General features: G+C 42.1%; 1 protein-coding gene across 3 annotated transcripts in view; it reads left to right on the top strand.

Moving 5' to 3' along the window:
* The window catches only part of pacrg (PARK2 co-regulated), a 252,842-nt gene that overhangs the window by 143,202 nt on the left and 87,526 nt on the right, over positions 1–22,114 (top strand). For all 3 annotated transcript variants that reach the window (XM_058090715.1, XM_058090713.1, XM_058090714.1), the window contains one exon: positions 13,889–14,060. In XM_058090715.1, the coding sequence (XP_057946698.1) occupies positions 13,889–14,060 (172 nt within the window). The remainder of the gene's footprint in view (positions 1–13,888; positions 14,061–22,114) is intronic.

The raw sequence follows: 22,114 nt of genomic DNA, 5'->3' as shown, positions 1-22,114 counted from the left end.
GTACGCCCTTGACTGGTGGCCAGCCAATCACAGGGCACATATAGACAAACAACCATTCACACTCACATTCATACCTATGGACAATTTGGAGTGGCCAATTAACCTAGCATGTTTTTGGAATGTGGGAGGAAACCGGAGTACCCGGAGAAAACCCACGCATGCACGGGGAGAACATGCAAACTCCACACAGAGATGCTGGAACTGAACTCGGGTCTCCTAGCTGTGAGATCTGCGTGCTAACCACTAGACCACTGTGCAGCCCGGTTTTCAAATTGTATGAATAAAAAAATAGCCATATATTTGGTTACAGCGCTGGAGTCTTAGCTTTGATGAGAAATATCGATGAAAGTAGGGGTGCAACGATTCGCAAAATTCACAGTTTGGTTTGATATATTTGTGTGACAGTTCGATACTTTCAATACAAAACATTGTTACTTTCACTTTTTTAATTAGAATTTTATTGAAATTGCTAGCGGGCGGCACGTCACAGCTCGGAGACCAGGGTTCAATTCCACCCTCGGCCATCTCTGTGTGGAGTTTGCATGTTCTCCCCGTGCATGCGTGGGTTTTCTCCGGGTACTCCGGTTTCCTCCCACATTCCAAAAACATGCTCGGTTAATTGGTGACTCCAAATTGTCCATAGGTATGAATGTGAGTGTGAATGGTTGTTTGTCTATATGTGCCCTGTGATTGGCTGGCCACCAGTCCAGGGTGTACCCCGCCTCTCGCCCAAAGACAGCTGGGATAGGCTCCAGCACCCCCCCCTCGCGACCCTTGTGAGGAAAAGCGGTATAAAATGAATGAATGAATGAAATTGCTAGCATTTTTTTCATTGTTCAACATTTTCTGCGTGTTATGAATATGGGAGATGGAGATCAGTGGCTCTGTGCTTAACAATGCAACTTAAGCCAGAGTAGTCGATTGCAGATACACTACTCTTTCATCACAGACCGCCATCAGAAGTTGATAAAATAAATCTAAAACTGTTCAATACAGGGGTCACGGTTCAGTACGCACAGACCTATCACGCTTTTTTTTTCCCACTTTTCTAACCTATAAATATTGTAACAATGTAGTATCCTCATGTTAAATCTTGCCAATGTATCAAATAGTGAAGTTTGCACATTTAGAAGTGAGCCTTGTAAAACGTTTGGATGGCTATGCACGCTCTGTTTTTTCCAACACCAAATTCTACTGACATCAGTCCAACCCGAACTTCCTTTACATGGGCTGTGGATTCCCTGCGGTTTCCAGAAGTCTGCAGGAGCGCTTGGGGAGTGTGACCGATCACAGCGGATTGGGCGTGTTTGGAATCAATTGAACGGATTGTTTGTGTGGGAAGGAGGGTATCCATGGAAACACTGCAGAAAACGGTGCAGGAAGATCTAGAACAGTTTGTGTGCAGTTTTGCAATAGAGTCTATAGAGTCGATATTTGTTCTGCTATGTAGTTCTAGAGTGAAAACTTTGTGAAACTTAGCTTATGTATCTGGAAAGTGAAAGTTTAGTTTGTGTGAAAGTGAGCTTTAAATCTGTTGTGTCCATTATGTTTCTCCCATAAATTTTCCATGAGTCTTATCTAAGTGTTGCACAACTCGCATCGCACTATGTGAGTGTATCCCAAAGGGCTGCTAAGAGACTTTATTGGACTGACAACACACTGAGCTATTATACTGTATAATATCATGTACTTATAGGTTATCACATGGTTTGTCTGGTATCAGGCCAGGTATCATGCCCATACTGGCACGCGGGGGCATGATACTGGGCCTGATACCAGACAAACCATGTGATGATCTTATTATCATATACTATTTAATCATGAGCTTATTATCACGTACTATTTAATCAAAAGACCATTTTGTTTCCAGAAAATTTTCTGTTCTCTGATTGGTTGTTTCACGGGCACGATACCAGAGCAGCGCTCTCTGAGTGGACAGCTACGGGGGCTGATACTGGACATGGTTAAACTCTATATTTTATCAGTATCACTGCGCTGGGCTTTGACACAGTATCATTTCCGCCTTTTCCCGTATCATTCATGGGCGGTTTCTAGGGTACAGGGACAATTAATACTGTAGTATGTGATAATTATAGGTTATCACATGGTTTGTCTGGTATCAGGCCAGGTATCATGCCCCCAAGTGTCAGTATCAGCCCGAGACCGAAGGTCGACAAACCATGTGATGATCTTATTATCACATACTATTTAATCATGAGCTTATTATCACGTACTATTTAATAAAAAGACCATTTTGTTTCCAGAAAATGTTCAGTTTATTACATGTATTATATCTAAACAGTGTAAACACAATAATTGCAAAAATATTTCAACAATAATATTTTATCAACAGTCTTATCTTATCAATGTCTGATAATTAAAGTTCCATTAATCAAGTTTGGGCAGCAAAACAAACACTGTGTGTTCACGCTCGTGCGCTGTTCTCTGATTGGTTGTTTCACGGGCACGATACCAGAGCAGCGCGCGCTGAGTGGACAGCTACGGGGGCTGATACTGGACATGGTTAAACTCTATATTTTATCAGTATCACTGCCCTGGGCTTTGACACAGTATCATTTCGGCCTTTTCCCGTATCATTCATGGGCGGTTTCTAGGGTACAGGGCCAATATATACTGAAGTATATGATAATGTATAATATCTGTATAGTGTTCAATTTCCCTGTTTTCCATCCATCATTCACCTCACCTGACGTGAAACTAAAATAGAAGCATTCTCCAAAATCAATCTAACACACCTCCATGTTTTACCCTTCGCCAACCTCTGTCTTAAGGACTCCTTCTTCCCTATGTCCCCTTACATCCCTGAATTCTTGCTATCTCTTTGGAGTCCAGAGCCCTCTTTGATCTGGAGTCCAGAATACAGGATGAGACTTATCCACTCGCACTAACAAGAACATCCCATTAGCAGCTGGACACAGACACCCTCCGCCTCTTGCCGCTGCTACTGCTGTTGGCCTCTTAAAGAAGATGGCTGTTTATTCCCATGTGTTACAAAGTCTGCATTGGTTGGTTTGCACAGAAGCTTTCAATCAGGCTCAATTGTTGGATGTCCAAATGTTCCTTCTGTGATTGATTAGTCCCAAATGTACAACTGAAATGGGCTTTGTTTTGTGTCAAAATGCATCCAGTGCCCGTCACGATATTGTGAAAATGATATGTTTACTATGATACATTGAGGAGGAAAATTATCAGTGTCTTCTGGACCCAACTCCCCCCTCCCCCACACTCTTGTAATTTCCGCCCTTGCACACACACACACACAGCAGCCCAGCAAATCTGCCACGTTATCGTAAACACAGCGAACTATTTGTCTTGGTCTCTATTGTTCGGGCTCCGTGCACGAAAATCATTGGAACTCATTCATCACATTCGACGTTGAAAATGAGCACATTTGTTTGAACATTTTATGATGATTTTTTATTTTTTTTTCCCCCAGTACAGTTGGAGGAAGATTCATCAAAGCCAAACTGGCAGGGGGTAGATGTTCTCCACTCATGATGTTTGTTTGCTGAAAAAGCACTATTCTGTTCACACATACGCTAATAGAATGGATGACCAAAATATCTATCAACTGTACATCAAACCAGCCCAGGAAAAGCCCACTTGAATTTCATTCATTTATTATTCATCATGCATCATTCATCAATAATCATTATTCATAATCGAGTTATAGCTTAGGCTATATCCTGTTTTTATTTATACGCTACAAATGCAGCTAGTTTTCTGATATATATGTGTTATAATTATTGCTGGCGGCACGGCGGTCTAGTGGTTAGCGCGCAGATCTCACAGCTAGGAGACCAGGGTTCAATTCCACCCTCGGCCATCTCTGTGTGGAGTTTGCATGTTCGCCCCGTGCATGCGTGGGTTTTCTCCGGGTATTCCGGTTTCCTCCCACATTCCAAAAACATGCTAGGTTAATTGGCGACTCCAAATTGTCCATAGGTATGAATGTGAGTGTGAATGGTTGTTTGTCTATATGTGCCCTGTGACTGGCTGGCGACCAGTCCAGGGTGTACCCCGCCTCTCGCCCGAAGACAGCTGGGATAGGCTCCAGCCCCCCCCCCCCCCCCCCCCGCGACCCTCATGAGGAAAAAGCGGTAGAAAATGAATGAATGAATAATTATTGCTGTTGACTTATCTGTATTGTTCGATATTATTATTAACTTTCAGTCTAATAGCTACATAGGCACACACACTCACATAGCACAACCCAGAGTTGCTGGAAAAGTGATTCATGGAAAAATTAGAGACACACCCAAGTCATTTTCACTTTCACTTTCACTTCCCAGGGGCGGCGCAACTGTGATATACACTCTGAGAGAGATATGATTTGAATTGGCATTAATGTGACAAGGAGTCCCGTGTCCCGTGTTAGCTGTACAATAGTCTTTAATTACCACATGCATGCTAACAGCTAACAAACAAAACACTGGCAAAGTCTCCTGTTTCTTGTCACAAACAGCCAGTGATAGATTGTCCCTTTCTATTCCCTAACAGAAAAAAAAAAACGCCCCTGAGGGACCCTTGTGTGCGGAAGTACTTTGAAGTGTCCACATTTAATTCGTCTGTATGATAAATGAGCGGCGGGCCGGGGTTGTGTAGCCTGTGAGGCGAAAACATCAGCTCGCTCGACAAGGGTAACAAATGTAGAAATAGCTGATAAGCTGACTGTCTCTCCTTCCTGCCCCTTCTTGTTGTTGTTGTGCTCCCCGCAGACCCCTTACAGCGAGATAACAAAGCCGTCCTATCAATCAAAGCCATCAATGGCGGGCTGCGGATTAGAGACAGTGATTTGGGGGTTGATTGCAGGGGGAAATGCTGATTGCACCTCCCCTCTCTTTCACTTGATTATGCTGTGCTTGTGTGTGTCGTCAGGCTCCGCTGTTGTCGTTGTAATCACTGGATGCAAAGAGCAGGAGGCGTGGCTTCTGAATCCACAGGATGCAGCCTTAATCCCACGTGCAATGACGATACAGTCACTGATGGCATTAGAATGTGACTCCAAATTGTCCATAGGTATGAATGTGAGTGTGAATGGTTGTTTGTCTATATGTGCCCTGTGATTGGCTGGCGACCAGTCCAGGGTGTACCCCGCCTTACGCCCAAAGTCAGCTGGGATAGGCTCCAGCATATGGATGGAATTTAAACCTGCAATATATGCCTGTAATTCTGACGATTAAGTTTGGTGTTTGTCTAACCAAACAATTACCAAGTAATTGGCCTAGTGGCCAATGTAGAATACTACATACAGAAGTTGAACTTGTATTTTAGTTACTTTAGGCCAGAGGTAGGGAACCTATGGCTCGGGAGCCAGGTAGGGCTCTTTTGATGACTGTATCTGGCTCTCAAGCATTTCTTACCACAATAAAAATGCATTTTTGCTAACATTTTATAGTAAACCATCACAGAAATGACTGTTAAAAATAATATTCAAAATCAACAACTTTCTTATGCATTTTAATTCGTCCATCTATATTCTGCTGCAATACGGCCAACCATATCTAACTTTCCTGATGATATTTTCCAGGTCAAACACCAAAACTTGATTATTACTGGGTAATGCTGTAGTCTACCTCGGTCATTGAGATGTCAAAAAAACATGTAAATGTAAACTTTCCTCCTTTAGTCAAATAGCTAAAGCTGCAGAACCAAGCCTTCTGGTGAAGATGGCCAAAAGAATGAAATACGTGTACTGAATACGGTTCAAAACTATGCAGCAGCAGAAGTTGCATTGATGGCAGCAAGTATTTGATTTATTATTAGACACTGCGCTGCTCACGAAAGTATGCTGGCCACACCCCATTGGCGTGGGGTAGTGTGCCTGGTCTACATAATTAGAGCCCATTATATCTAAAACTGTTGGTCGTACATAAAAATGCACACATTTTATTGCATTCAAAATGTATATGGCTCTCACAGATACACATTTTAAAATATCTGGCCTTCATGGCTCTCTTAGCCATAATGGTTCCCGACCCCTGCTTTAGGCATTTCTTATGCTTGAAAATACTTAATTTTGGCCAGAAAACATACATATGCCTAAATATGTATGCTAGTTTAAGTAATAAAAGCAAACCACTAATCAGCGATAATTTATTACCGTATTTTCTGGACTATAAGTTGCTCCGGAGTATAAGTTGCACAATGCCAAAAATGCATAATTAGGTAGGAAAAAAACATACATAAGTCACATTTTTTGCGGGTAATTTATTTTACAAACTACTTGACCAAAACAGACATTACGTCATCTTGGAAGGCAAATTCTAACATTAATAAAAGAATAGAGAACAGGCTGAATAGATGTAAGATATGCTAACACAATGGTTATTCAGCTACACAAAAAATAAACATGAACAGAAAAGTTGTCCAGTGTTTATGTAACATAAATAGTTTTTTTTTTTTTATTTATAAGTTGCTCTGCAGTATAAGTCGCAGGAACAGCCAACCAACCAAGTGCGACTTATAGTCCGAAAAATACGTTAATTACTTTTTAAAAAACTGCGATGTAGTGAGGGAACCACAATGTAGCAAAAGACACTGTACACAGAACACATGAAGGATGTTGTAAAAACAGTAATGAAATAGTAACAATCTCCATTCAACAATAGTAACATCTCCTTGTAACAGTGCATTGACTCCATGACCCAGCTAGCATTCTTTACCATTCACTAATCTCTATTCTTTATGACGGTCACGACAGTCAAGGTGTTGAGATAGAGATTTATTGGTGCACGTTCATAAACTGAGCGCTACCTGTATGCAGAGGGAGTGTACACAGAGTTCAACATTTCTTTTTCAGTGACTCACCATTTGTAAACATAGTTCAACATCTTGTCTTTGTCAAAATTCCCGAACTCATTCTGTTCCCGGTGTTTGAAGCGTCTTTGAGGCCTGGGATTGGTCTTTTCCAGCATTTGTTTGCCATCGACACAACTGACACTCTCCTGCCAGTGAATTGAACTGAGCATACTTGCATGCTTGTTAGATGGAAACAGCTGTCAGAGGAGATAGCGAGAGAGTAACCGACTTTCCGTGTTCCAGTCTCATTGTGACCTCCAAGAAAGTCAAATTCTTCCTACAACTAAGTCGGGGCTCCATTTTTGGCGTCAAACAATGGCCATCAAATGCTTACAGAAACCCTGACACATTCAACTGTAGTGTAAACTTTTTACAGCTCATCCTCAGGGTGAGATATACTGAGTACTCCCTGTTTTCCAAAAACTGTCACAGCTTCTCATCAGTGTTGACTGGGAATCCGGTGCGGTATGTATTATTTTTAGTGCTTGTTGCTCCGTGCCTCGCCTCTGATATGCTCTTTCAATGCATACCTCTATTTAGGTATCATCATGTACATACCCTTGGAACTTGTACAGTGGAACATCAAAGAATCAACATCGAATGCTCATGCACCCATAATAAATTCTCCCTTTCTCTTGACGCTGACGTTCTCCACCGATTTTGGGTCAACATTTGCAATAAAAGTGACTGTTGTAATTATTAGGTTAGATTCAGCTCCAGAACCAGCATCCAGAAAAACTGAAAAAAATCTGCACAATCCCTCGTTTATCGCGGCTAATTAGTTCAGACCAACCGGGATGAGGGAATTTTTACAAATTGAATTATTTACAAATAGCTAAAGCATCGAAAACCTGTTTTTCCAACCCTCTACATATGGTGTTAACAATATTAAAGCCCTCTAGACAGGACATAACACACCTATAGTCAACTTTAAACTTGTATTACCTAATATAAGATAAAATAAACTATTTACAGCATAAATAATGCTGAAGGCATAACAGACGTCCTACTCTAGCATAGCAAGCTAATGAGCCTCTACAGAAAGCGTTTCTTACCACTTACCACTTCCACACGGAATGAGAGGAGAACCTTTTTCAATCAATCTCAGCCATGGCATGTCCCCTCGGCTCTGCTGGCTCAGTAGCCAGTTTCCATGCAATGTGAAATATATAATGAATAATAAATATAATAAATATATAAATAATATATTCATTCATTTTCTACCGCTTTTCCTCACGAGGGTCGCGGGGGTGCTGGAGCCTATCCCAGCTGTCTTCAGGCGAGAGGCGGTGTACACCCTGGACTGGTCGCCAGCCAATCACAGGGCACATATAGACAAACAACCATTCACACTCACATTCATACCTGTGGACAATTTGGAGTCGCTAATTAACCTAGCATGTTTTTGGGAGGCGGCACGGCGGTCTAGTGGTTAGCGCGCAGACCTCACAGCTAGGAGACCAGGGTTCAATTCCACCCTCAGCCATCTCTGTGTGGAGTTTGCATGTTCTCCCTGTGCAAGCGTGGGTTTTCTCCGGGTACTCCGGGTACTCCGGTTTCCTCCCACATTCCAAAAACATGCTAGGTTAATTGGCGACTCCAAATTGTCCATAGGTATGAATGTGAGTGTGAATGGTTGTTTGTCTATATGTGCCCCGTGATTGACTGGCGACCAGTCCAGGGTGCACCCCGCCTCACGCCCGAAGACAGCTGGGATAGGCTCCAGCACCCACACGACCCTCGTGAGGATAAGCGGTAGAAAATGAATGAACGAATGAATGTTTTTGGGAATGAAAAAACCCACGCATGCACGGGGAGAACATGCAAACTCCACACAGAGATGGCCGAGGGTTAAATAATATATTATATAATATAATAAATATAATATTATAAAATATAATTAATAATAATAATAGTCAAAGTCTGGGTCTGTGACCCACCGGTTGAGGATTCCTGGTCTACGCCCTCATTTTCACGACTTTTCAAATATACTTTAACATTTGTTTTGCTCTCTCTGTAGCAATTAGGCTCAAGGCACATCTACCCCACATACATTTTTTTCTTTGCATCTTCTGCACTGCTCCATAGCCTCTATGCTAACAGTCGTGACTCACACCCACCATGGCCAAGTGGCCCGGCAGCTTATCGCGTCAGCGCACACACAAGAACGTACACGGCGACGTGTCCACCCTCCCACACACACACGCCTCTGTGCACAATGCCATGCAGCCGTCGCGTGTGCAAAGTGGCATCACGCTGGCTCCACTGTGCCTGTCAGCGGTAACGAGCACTGCCTCTGCTCTTGGGCTTCCCATTGGACTGACCGCAACAGACTTGCAGGTCGGTGTCTAAGGGGCTAATTGCTGCTACCTGCCTCTGCACCGCTCCCATTGACTCCCCAGACTGCTGGTCGGGCGGGGTGGGATTCCCACAGGCATCCAAAGACAAACAAACCTGAGCGAATGGATCAATAGCGGATACAAGCCTTAGCAATCAGTGCAGCTGATTAAGATTCTCTACAAAGAGTATGTGTGAAGGTGTTTGCCGACTACACCCCACACCCCTCTCCAGTACTACTACTACTACTTCTTCAGTGCCAGCTAGAATCTGCAGCTGATCCCTAAGTGGATTGTTTATGTGATTTTGATTAAGAGCATCACAGACTCCAGAGGCGTCCTTTACACAGCAGCACATTAATGCTCCCACGTAATGATGCCCACAGCATGTCAGCTTCACAACATGGGAGCTGAGATAGTGCCGGGGCCAGATAATGCTTTGTTACAGGAACACCTTGTGTTTTATCAACATGAATACAAGTACATATACAGTTGTTTGGAGCATTGCATGAGAAATTTTAACTTCTATTTGCTGCTTTCTTTTTTTATGTTAGCAAAATTATGTTTTATTGCTCAAGTGATTGCTTGTTCAATTAGCACTGAATGTCTAAGTTCACTTTCAGACAGGGGAGGAAAGCTTTTGCCTGTGTACACTGAATTTAGAGGTGAAAACAACTTGAACACCCGATAGATGTTTATGAGTGGAAAACGAGACAGAGAAGATGAAGTTAAAGGGGGACCAATTATGCTCAGGTCTTTTGTATTGAGTCGTGGACTCTTATAGAGCAGCTACACACAATAACCAGCACAGAAAGGTTTCTAGATCTTCCAGAATCTGCACCTATTCATCTGTATTTCTTTGGATTTTGTGCTTCCTGCAAAAAAGCGGTCTATTTTTATTTATTCCACCCACGGCATGCCCACTTTGCTGTGGTTGTTGGTCACACTCTCAAGTGCTCAGAACGACTTCAGGTGTTGTATCGCTATCTGCGGTGAATGTCGGATTTTAACATACAGCATAAATGTGTTGAATCCCGAATCCGATCCGTAAGGGGATACTGTACAGTCCAAAGTTTGTCAAGAAAAGAGGTTACTTCAAGACATCTCTCAATGGTAAGTAGCTTTAGCATTTTAGCGTTAGGTTTTTTACAGCATCTGTAACCCGTAATGTGTTTTGCGGGACTACCAGTGTGTATAAAACCCGGGTAGACCCACTAATTGTGGTGAGAAAAGGCTATTACCAACTCCGCTCATTGTATGCACACTCTATAATGCTACACAGACAACTGTGTTTGTTCCGTGACTTACACGGTTAGGGCACTGATAAATTGTTACTTACTTTTTGCCCTTCTGACACAAGACCAAGTAATGTTGGAAAAGCCGAGGGCTTTAGGAAGTTTATTGGCTCGTCCAGCTCCATACTGGCCCATGTTCACAAAACAGCCCAGTGTGAAATGCTTGAACTTTTGCTGGTCGGGAATCAGGAACACCAACCACATATGCCTGATGTTTTCCTTGTTAGGAATTGAAAACAAATGTGGCTTTCCTTTACGCCCTAATAGAAGTAGAGCTTTGGGGAGGGCAGAGAGCATATCTGGCCTACAGCCCACGCCTATATAATTTGTTGTAATTTTGTGTATTATTGTAATTTTCCAAATATTTAAACTTTCTTCTTAAGTTGTCTTCACACATTTTGTTTTTGTAATTCATTCATTCATTTTCTTCCGCTTTTTCCTCACGAGGGTCGCAGGGGTGCTGGAGCCTATCCCAGCTGTCTTTGGGCGAGAGGCGGGGTACACCCTGGACTGGTCGCCAGCCAATCACAGGGCACATATAGACAAACAACCATTCACACTCACATTCATACCTATGAACAATTTGGAGTCGCCAATTAACCTAGCATGTTTTTGGAATGTGGAGTACCCGGAGGAAACCCACGCATGCACAGGGAGAACATGCAAACTCCACACAGAGATGGCGGAGGGTGGAATTGAACCCTGGTCTCCTAGCTGTGAGGTCTGCGCGCTAACCACTTGCCCGCAGTGCAGCCCCCAATTATATTTATTCACATGATTATTTATTGCAAATTAAAGTCAATAGTGCAACAAAAAAACACAAATATTTGTGGAAAAAATACATTGATGACTACTGATAACTATCAATATCATCACGATAGTATCTGATCCCAGTACTACCCTTGTATTGTTTTTTTTTTAAATATCCATCCTGTTTAGAGGAGGCCCCATAAAAACAGGGTGTCTCCTCCTGCAGGACATTAGACATTAACATGCAAACTCCACACAGAGATGGCCCGAGGGTGGAATTGAACCCTGGTCTTGTTTTTGTAATAATATTTCTTTATTTCCATAATTTTTTCACTTCATTCCTTTATTATAATATTTTCCACAATATTTAGTTTTGTTTGTTCCTCAGAATATTACGAATTAAAAAAAAATACATATTTTTCAAGTCAATATGATGACATAATTTTTCAATGTACTGTCAATGTAGGTATGATTCTTCCCAAAGTGCCATCTAGTGCCCACACTATTATACTGTGCCCCTTCTTCCTCTCTTCCTCTCACATTTGTGTTTGTTCCTGACTCACAATACTGATCTCGGCCAAGCACACAGAGAAAGGTCAAGGTTAGCCAACAAATTGCCTTAAAGCAATCAGCTCCGTCTCGTTGCACCGGGACACCTCCGTCCGTCTCTGTCGCCATCTCGCCATCTTCCGTCATTCCCTGATGTGTTTACTAAGCCCTGCGAGAGTGGGGGGCTTGCTTTGAAGTCTCCACGTGTGGAGTCCGGGTGACTTGAAAGTGCATGGGTGACATTTGAGCGCCGAGTAGCGTGACCCTGCAGTGCTGCTGCTGTGTTTCTATGTACTGTATGTGTGTATTGGAAGGACACTATCTCCTCCTGGTTGCTTCAGCTGTCCTCAAAGACCGGAGGGGGCATGTGGGGGATATTTGCCTTTGCAGCAAAGGGGATTTCCTTTCATCCTGTGAAAAACAGTATCCGCCCTTCAACCCTTAACCTCACGGTCAACAATCGTGCCACCGGGGCGCTGTGCCGCAGCTGATACCGCGTTATAAATACACAGCCTGTAACCTGATCTACTAGCCCAAGTGACACATTTAACTTATGATTCTGTCATAGACACTCATGGACAACCTCTGTCATACATGGACTTAATAAGCAGAGCGTGATGGTTGTCGTCAACGACACCCTTTCGTGTGTTGGTGTGTGTCTTGTGTGTCAATGTCGTAAACAGGTGTTGATCTTACAGAAGACCACATGTCCATGTGTGGTGATCTTCAACAGCTGCACCCATACACCATGCAAAAAGTGAGCCTTGATCTACGACGACATACAGTAAAGCCTCCAAACTGCAAAACAGAACGTTACAATAATTTTTCTTTTTTCTTATATAAAATAATGTCATCAGGGTCAAACCCATATATTCCGGAAAATGTCCATTATTGTTAAATCCAAATGTTGACAGTAGCCACAGTGCAGTACATTCATTCATTCATTCATTTTCTACCGCTTATCCTCACAATGGTCGAGAAGGATGCTGGAGCTTATCCCAGCTGTCTTCAGGCGAGAGGCGGGGTACACCCTGGACTGGTCGCCAGCCAATCACAGGGCACATATAGACAAACAACCATTCACACTCACATTCATACCTATGGACAATTAGGAGTTGCCAATTAACCTAGCATGTTTTTGGAATGTGGGAGGAAACGGAAGTCAGTGTAGTACAATTAAGAAAAAAATTTAAATAAAACACAATAAAAACAGCCTTCTATGTACATTATTATCAACACTTGTGTATTAAATTGTGCAATGAGAGAATAAATGGAAATGTTACATTTCACATTTGAATCGATACAGTCCTGATACACAAGCACCAGGTATCGTATCGTTACTCAACGCTCCTGGTTGGCTCGCCACTTCTGGAAAGGTTCACCACTGTTACATGCATCCATTTTCTACACCGCTTATTCTCAGTAGGGTCACGGGCATGCTGGAGCCTATCCCAGCTGTCTTTGGGCGAGAGACTGGTCGCCAGCCAATCACAGGGCACATATAGACAAACAACCATTCACACTCACATTCATACCTATGGACAATTTAGAGTGGCCAATTAACCTAGCATGTTTTTGGAATGTGGGAGGAAACCGGAGTACCCGGAGAAAACCCACGCATGCACGGCAAGAACATGAAAACTCCACACAGAGATGCCTGAGCGGGTAATCGAACCCGGGTCTCCTTGCTGTGTGGTGTGCTAACCACTTCTCTACCGTGCAACCTAACCACTGTCCCATTTCAAAACATTTGAACGATGCCAAGAGAATCAAAATGTTAGTTTTTGATGGTTGATGGTTCCCATTGATGCTCAAGACTCGATGCCCAACCCAAGTACTCATTTTTTAACTTTGTAAAAATACATAAACCACTGTAAAACATAGTTTCAGAAGTAAAACGCTAAAACAAACTACTGTTTATACAACCTATGATGATGTACCTGGGACTTGTACCCCATTGTACCGAGCAGACATAGACCCATAATGCTTTTTCTCCTCTTTTCAAATACAAAAAGTGCAATTTCTAACTCTATGGTTATCAGTACACTTTTTTTTGTTACGGTCCTTTTTACTTTATGGTGGTATTTTATTATTTTAATCAGTTATATCACATTTAAATATCTCTTCTGTCCTCAGGTGGAGCTGGAGAAGCTGGACTACCATCACTTCTTGCCTCTGTTCTTTGACGGTTTATGCGAGACGGCTCACCCGTATGAGTTTTTTGCCCGACAGGGCATCCATGACCTACTGGAGCACGGCGGCCCAAAGATTCAGCCCGTCATACCGCAACTCATCATCCCCATCAAGAGTAAGTCTAAAGTATAATAATCAACATGTGCTGCATTGAAATATATGGAAATATATCCAAAAAGTGTTAATTCTATTTAAGTGCCTTAGCTTAGTAAATATCATCATTTCTTCATCACTGACTGACAGGCAAGAGAGTTTCACTGCATCTTTAATAAAAATGTAGCATCCCACTCTTGAATTATTAACTGTTTTGATACATCGCATTACATTTTAATCAGCCTTGTCTGGTCTTATCCAAAATGAATATTTGTTTGACAGCTCACTGTTTACATGTAATTTGGTACATTTCGTGTCTTTGGTAAGCTGTCATTTTGAAAATGAGTCATTATGGTTTAGTTTGAGCTGTGGTGTAGCAATTGTTGTTGATTTGAAGCTTCCTCGTTAGTCTTTATACACAAATAATTCCAAGTAGTCTGACCCAGTATCAGTCAAAAACCAGCAAGAAATAAGTTGTTTATTTGGAAAAACACTGTAAATATTGTTAGGAAGCTTCTATATAAGTCACTAGCTAAAAATAATATGCATAATCTAAGGTGGGGGTGCTACAAGTGAACGGTTAACATCTTACTGCTGAGTTAGCTTATCGATAATCAGAATGATAAAGATTTAAGTTTCATCTTTACTATGCGAATCAGGAGGGGAGCTTAATGTCAGCTGACTGATCACATGACATCTATAAAGGTAACATTATATGATCGACAAAATGGGCACCACTGGTGTAAGGGTACAAATTAAAGTTGTTTTTTTTTAAATTAAAAAGGGCAGCACGGCGGGGGGAGTGGTTAGCGCATAGACCTCACAGCTAGGAGACCAGGGTTCAATTCCACCCTCGGCCATTATGAATTAATGAATGAATTACCACCACGGCTACACGTAAGATGAGTTAGCGTGCAGGAGATCTGGGATCGAGTGGGATCTACGTGCATGCGTGGGTTTTCTCCGCGTACTCCGGTTTCCTCCCACATTCCAAAAACATGCTAGGTTAATTGGCGACTCCAAATTGTCCATAGGTATGAATGTGAGTGTGAATGGTTGTTTGTCTTTGATCGACATAATGGGCACCACTGGTGTAAGGGTACAAATTAAAGTTTTTTAAATTAAACAAGGGCAGCATGGTGGTTGAGTGGTTCGTGCACAGATCTCACAGCTGGGAGACGAGGGTTCAATTCCACCCTCGGCCATCATGAATTCATGAATGAATGAATTACCACCACGGCTGCACGTAAGATGAGTGGTTAGCTTGCAGGAGATCTGGGATCGAGTGGGATCTACGTGCATGCATGGGTTTTCTCCGGGTACTCCGGTTTCCTCCCACATTCCAAAAACATGCTAGGTTAATTGGCGACTCCAAATTGTCCATAGGTATGAATGTGAGTGTGAATGGTTGTTTGTCTTTGATCGACATAATGGGCACCACTGGTGTAAGGGTACAAATTAAAGTTTTTTAAATTAAACAAGGGCAGCATGGTGGTTGAGTGGTTCGTGCACAGATCTCACAGCTGGGAGACGAGGGTTCAATTCCACCCTCGGCCATCATGAATTCATGAATGAATGAATTACCACCACGGCTGCACGTAAGATGAGTGGTTAGCTTGCAGGAGATCTGGGATCGAGTGGGATCTACGTGCATGCATGGGTTTTCTCCGGGTACTCCGGTTTCCTCCCACATTCCAAAAACATGCTAGGTTAATTGGCGACTCCAAATTGTCCATAGGTATGAATGTGAGTGTGAATGGTTGTTTGTCTATATGTGCCCTGTGATTGGCTGGCGACCAGTCCAGGGTGTACCCCGCCTCTCGCCCGAAGACAGCTGGGATAGGCTCCAGCACCCCCTGCGACCCTCGTGAGGAAAAGCGGTAGAAAATGAATGAATGAATGAAAATGTTATTACCTTCTACAGTTACCACACTAGCGAGGTCCTCATGTGTTGGACCTTTCTTATTCCTCCATGGACCTCGGGGGCCCGGTTGCCCTTGTTTGTTTTGTTTTTTTTAAGCAAGCACCGCCCCGGAACGCGTCGGCTCTAAAAGCATGCTCGATAATCTACTGCCAAAGTCGTGACAAGCTACTTTTAGCCGTGTCACCACCACGTGCCTGGTTTTCTTTTCCACGCTAACACGTCGACAGACACACTCAGTTGTTGGGTGGACAGAAGGGGTCACTTCTCAAGGTGGAGGACCTCCAAAATAGACATGAGGAATTTGCAGCTATGAGGGCAGAACAAAGATAGTTCAGAGTATGACTTTTTTTTTTTTTTTGGTTTGGTGCCTCTGCCAAGTGAAGTGTCACTTTCAAAGTGGCACCCCGTGGGCCAACATCGGGTTCGTGTCCTGGACAGGTGGCTTGTGATGTGCACGTGAAGTGGGTCAAACTGGATGTTTGAGGAGGCACGATGGAGATATACAATCTGTTCCTGCTTGACTCCTAAGTGTGTTTGATTTCCAAGTGACATCATTTGTTCCAGCTATCTCAAAAGCTTTATTACCTGCATAGTGGGGGTGATGATCAGTCTTAACTGTCGTACAAGCGTAAAAAGAAGCTAACCGCTGTGTAATAGACTCAATGAAAGTAAACATTTAGTCAGGCCAGCTCGGAGACCCGAGTTCAATTCCACCCTTGGGCATCTCTATGTGGAGTTTGCATGTTCTCCCGGTGCATGCGTGGGTTTTCTCGGGTTTCCTCCACATTCCAAAAACTCCAAATTCCAAATTGTCCATGAATGTGAGTGTGAATGGTTGTTTGTCTATATGTGCCCTGTGATTGGCTGGCGACCAGTCCAGGGTGTACCCCGCCTCTCACCCGAAGACAGCTGGGATAGGCTCCAGCACCCCCGCGACCCTTGTGAGGAAAAGCGGTAGAAAATGAATGAATGAATGTGAGTGTGAATGGTTGTTTGTCTACATGTGCCCTGAGAAAACCACATGCAAACTCCACACAGAGGCTGGAATTTAACTGGGGTCCCCTAGCTGTGAGGCCTGCACATTAACCACTCGTCCGCCGTGCAGCCGCTTTAAAGTAAAACTACTTCAGAAAACACGTTCAGAAACTATGTGTTTCACATGATGTATAGTGTTGCCATATAAAGGATTTTTGATGAGACTCCTGTCATATAAAGGATCTTTGTCAGCGGTCCTTAAAAACAGCAAAGTGATTGTAGCATACCTGTATAAAGGATTTCTGACTTGCATTATTGCAATATTTTATCAATAGTTTTCCTATTATATAGACGATCTGTGCTATATATAGTCTATGACTGTGATGATAGTGGTCCCTAATGTGGCATAAAGTAGATAATGTGCCATCTCTTCACAGTAGAAATCACTGGATGCACTCACTTTGCCCCCAAACCTCCTAACACATTAGTATATGAATTCAAGCCCCTCTGCAGTTTTGGTCGTTTACATTTAGGAAGCCCGAGCAAAAGGTGACGCCATTCTTTGCGCTGATAATGGAATTTTAAATGACCCACTCCTTATTAACTTTTGGGGTTATTAAAAAAATGTAAAAAAGTCTGCTGTTTCGTTCTATGAGGCAAAACTAGCAGTCCGTGTCCGTGTTGTAGATTAATTACTTCTCCAAAAGACGAGAGAGGGAAGTAAAAAAAAAAAAAAAAAAAGCTGTCTCTCGTCCAAAAATGGCAGCATATATATATTTTTCTCCAGCGCTGACGTTAATACACCTTCAATGTGGCTGGCAGCCTCTTATCTGCACAGCCACTGAGTCGCGTCAGGCTCTGGTGAATTTTGATGATGAATGCAGGTCACCCGGTGAGAATACACAATGAAGTAGTCTCTGGCTGACGTGACCATATCACATTCCAAGGATTGACTTTTTTCCCCCCTCTGTACACCTTCATTTAACCTTACAGCGCTAACATGTCATTTAAAAGTAGAAATGCATGGTCATTTGCACGTAGACACCCACAGTGTATGCTACCAGGCATTCTACCGTTAACAGATATTAGAAATATTGCTCAAGAATGCAATCAGTAACAATAACAAAGTTTTAGCAAATAATGCATAAAGCAGGGGTGTCCAACCTACGGTCCACTGCACAAAAAAATATAATTTGACAAATAAATACATTCAAAATACTATGAGAAAAATGTTGTATTCTAATAAGAAAATAGTCACAATTGTATGAGAATAAAATTGTCAAACGAAATATAAGACATAAAAGCTGTAATTTTTGGAACATTAGATTGGGCAAAAAAGTTATATTCTTATGGGAATAAAGTCAAACTATTATGGGGAATAAGTCATAATGTTACAAAAAGAAAATGTACAAGATGTTTTGAATATTTGTAAAATTATTTTCTTAATTAACAGCAGAAATGGGGAAAAAACAGCATAGATTTTAGAGAATTTGAGAATTAAGTCAAAATATAAGGAACAAAAACTTTTATTGAGTAATTTTTCCATGAATAAAGTCATATTATAAAGAAAATTTTCATTTTAGTAGCAAAAGTAAAAGTATTATTCATTCATTCATTCATTCATTTTGTATTGCTTATCCCCACAAGGGTTGCGGGGGTGCTGGAGCCTATCCCAAACAACCATTCACACTCACATTCATACCTATGGACAATTTGGAGTCGCCAATTAACCTAGCATGTTTTTGGAATGTGGGAGGAAACCAGAGTACCATCAAACACATTTCAATATTAGTTACTGACAACACAACTGGTATGAATAGGTATGAATGTGAGTGTGAATGGTTGTTTGTCTATATGTGCCCTGTAATTGGCTGGCGACCAGTCCTGGGTGTACCCCGCCTCTCTCCCAAAGACAGCTGGGGTAGGCTCCAGCACGCCCTCGACCCTAATGAGGATAAGTGGGATAGAAAATGAATGAATGAATGATCTGAAACAGTAAAGTGTGACAAAAAAGAAATCAGGAAGGTGGCAAACCGCTGAATAACTTCTTAGAATGTTTACGTTCTACATACGTGCCAATGTCAAAGGGGCCCTTTCATCCTTACATTTTCCACATTTCATGTGGCCCTCACAGGTTCCCTTTTATGAAATTACCGGTTGCTTTTGAAGTCATGTAGAAAAAACATTCTTCATCCCACCTCTAACAAAAAAAAAAAAAAAAAAAAAGAAATCAAGCTTTGGTACACATCTTAAAATGAACCTGTGTCAACTGTCAGTCTGCTGTAAACATGGAGGCTTTTTGATCATGTCGTTTTTTTCAGGCTAACCTAGCATGATATTGCTGTTAAAATATAACGGTAATGTCAGCACTGCAGGTCACATAAATATGCTAGTGTTGCTGACGTTTGTGTCATCCTGTCCCGCTTTTTATGTGATATATGGGGCATTTATTATGTTGGACAAGTACAGAGTTACATTATATATATATATATATATATATATATAAAGTGGTCTTTTTGTGTTTTATTACTGTATTTGATGTCCTTAATGTGTTCTGTGTGTACAGTGTGAGTGAGCTAGGAGGTAATTTAGGTATGAATGTGGAATTTTCCCTCTAAACTGATCTTTTTTTTAGGGTTAGGGTTTTCGGGTTAGGGTTTTATTTTATTTTATTTAATTTTATTTATATATTTTTTTAATTTTATTTATGTTATTTTTTTTGTATTTTTTTTGTATTTTATTTGGACAAATATATGAAACATTACAGTGCATTTCTTACATCAATCAAAATATAACTTTCCATTATTTACATTTGTATTCAACTATCTGATCACAAGCCCAAAAGGAGTAGGCTGAATCCAAAGCTTATAAATGCCGACCCCATTTTTAAGCTTTTGCTTGTATTTTCAGCGCACAGCAAATCCTTGCAGCGCACAAAATAAAACCCAACCTGAACTGTAAAAAAATATATATACTGTTAGACAGGCGATAAGAAGCGGTAATGATGAACACTGTCCATTCAATGATTAGATCCTGTTGGCAGTTAATCAATTGGTGAACAGCGCGTTGTATGTACATGCCGCTGTTTTGCATGTTAGCGTATAGCTCATGGAGGCAGCGGAGTTAAGAGAGATAAATGCTGCTTGCTTAACACGTATTATGGTGAAAAGAACAGGAAGTACCACATCCACTCACCAAGCTATAAAGTAATAAAAAAGGTCTTTTCAGGTGGATTGGCTGTCGAAGTATGTGGGAACAGAAGAACAAGAGTTGAATGTGGGTCAGATTTGTTGGATTTTGTGAAAGAGAAAAGGCTGCTCGGAAAAAACATGCTGCAAAGTCAAAGTGGCAAGACAGTTTTCTGCGTGGAAAGTGTGGATTTAATGCACGGCTTGACCGTGCATATGGCTGGGTTTGTCTGTATGTGCAATGTGATTTTTGAAAATTTGTTTGACGGTACTCCGGTTACCTCCCACATTCCAAAAACATGCTAGGTTAATTGGTGACTCCAAATTGTCCATAGGTATGAATGTGAGTGTGAATGGTTGTTTGTCTTTGATCGACATAATGGGCACCACTGGTGTAAGGGTAAAAATTAAAGTTTTTTTTAAATTAAACAAGGGCAGCATGGTGGGGGAGTGGTTTGCGTACAGACCTCACAGCTAGGAGACTAGGGTTCAATTCCACCCTCGGCCATTATGAATTCATGAATGAAGATGAGTTAGCGTGCAGGAGATCTCGGATCGAGTGGGATCTACGTGCATGCGTGGGTTTTCTCCGGGTACTCCGGTTTCCTCCCACATTCCAAAAACATGCTAGGTTAATTGGTGACTCCAAATTGTCCATAGGTATGAATGTGAGTGTGAATGGTTGTTTGTCTATAGTATGTGCCCTGTGATTGGCTGGCGACCAGTCCAGGGTGTACCTCGCCTCTCGCCCGAAGACAGCTGGGATAGGCCCCAGCACCCCCCGCAACCCTTGTGAGGAAAAGCGGTAGAAAATGAATGCATGAATGTTTGATGGTACTCCGGTTTCCTCCCACATTCCAAAAACATGCTAGGTTAATTAGCCACTCCAAATTGTCCATAGGTATGAATGTGAGTGTGAATGGTTGTTTGTCTTTTTGTGCTCTGTGATTGGCTGGCGACCAGTCTAGGGTGTACCTCGCCTCTCGTCCGAAGACAGCTGGGATAGGCTGCAGCATGCCCGCAACCCTCGGATGGATGAATGGATGGACTTCACGCTCAGTTTTCCTGAGTGACCGAAAGGACAAGATTGTGGGCACTCCCTGAGAGATATTAGAACCACTCGGAGTAGAATTCACCAAGCGTTGGATTGTTCACCCACTAATAGGGAACGTGAGCTGGGATTAGACCGTCGTGAGACAGGTTAGTTTTACCCTACTAAAAACAAAGAATAAAAGTTATAGTATACATTTAAAGTTTCTTCCTCATACTTTCATACATTACTCAAACATTCTTCACCAAATGTAATCATTGAGAGTGGAAAACCTGTGAGAGTGGCTCGGGTATCTACCTCTGGATCTGCCCCATTACCCGACCTCGAATAAGCCAATGTGTAAATGAATGGGAATTCTGCTTGAATGACTCGGAACACAACTTGTTCGTAACCTGAGGACCACCTGTAACAACATGCAGCAGGTGTGTGTAATTTGTTGATCCAAATTAGTCGCTATGCCATTTTGGCTGATTATATATTCAACGCTAACCCCCCCCCCACCCACCCATTGTGACAAGCCGTTTCACAGAAAAGCATCTACAAGGTCACCGCTGTTTTATTTTCACACTAAATATGAAACAGGGCCCAGCGTGAATGCTGGATTATGGTATTCAGATTTGTCTAGACACAGGTTTTATAGCAGCAATAATGCATCACCCCCCCCGCACCACCACCACAAAACCCACACCCCTCCATCATCTTCTTTCTTTCTACATGTTTTTTTTTTTCTCATCCAGCAAGAAGGCAAGAATGCTGATGAATAATTGAACAGTTCTGCGGTCCAAATGTCACAGCAGGGAAAATTGTTTGCGCTGGCTGGTAATTAGAATTTTATTGTTTGTTATGTAGGTTTCAAACTCCTGTCATCCCACATTTCCACCTTATCACGCTGATGGCGGATATCTCCTTGTTTGGGAACACTCAGAACAGAATGGGGC

The sequence above is a fragment of the Doryrhamphus excisus genome, chromosome 13 (genome assembly GCF_030265055.1).
Source record: "Doryrhamphus excisus isolate RoL2022-K1 chromosome 13, RoL_Dexc_1.0, whole genome shotgun sequence".
Taxonomy (NCBI): domain Eukaryota; kingdom Metazoa; phylum Chordata; class Actinopteri; order Syngnathiformes; family Syngnathidae; genus Doryrhamphus; species Doryrhamphus excisus.
Note: the sequence above shows the minus strand (reverse complement) of the source record. Positions and strands in the feature narration are given on the sequence as shown.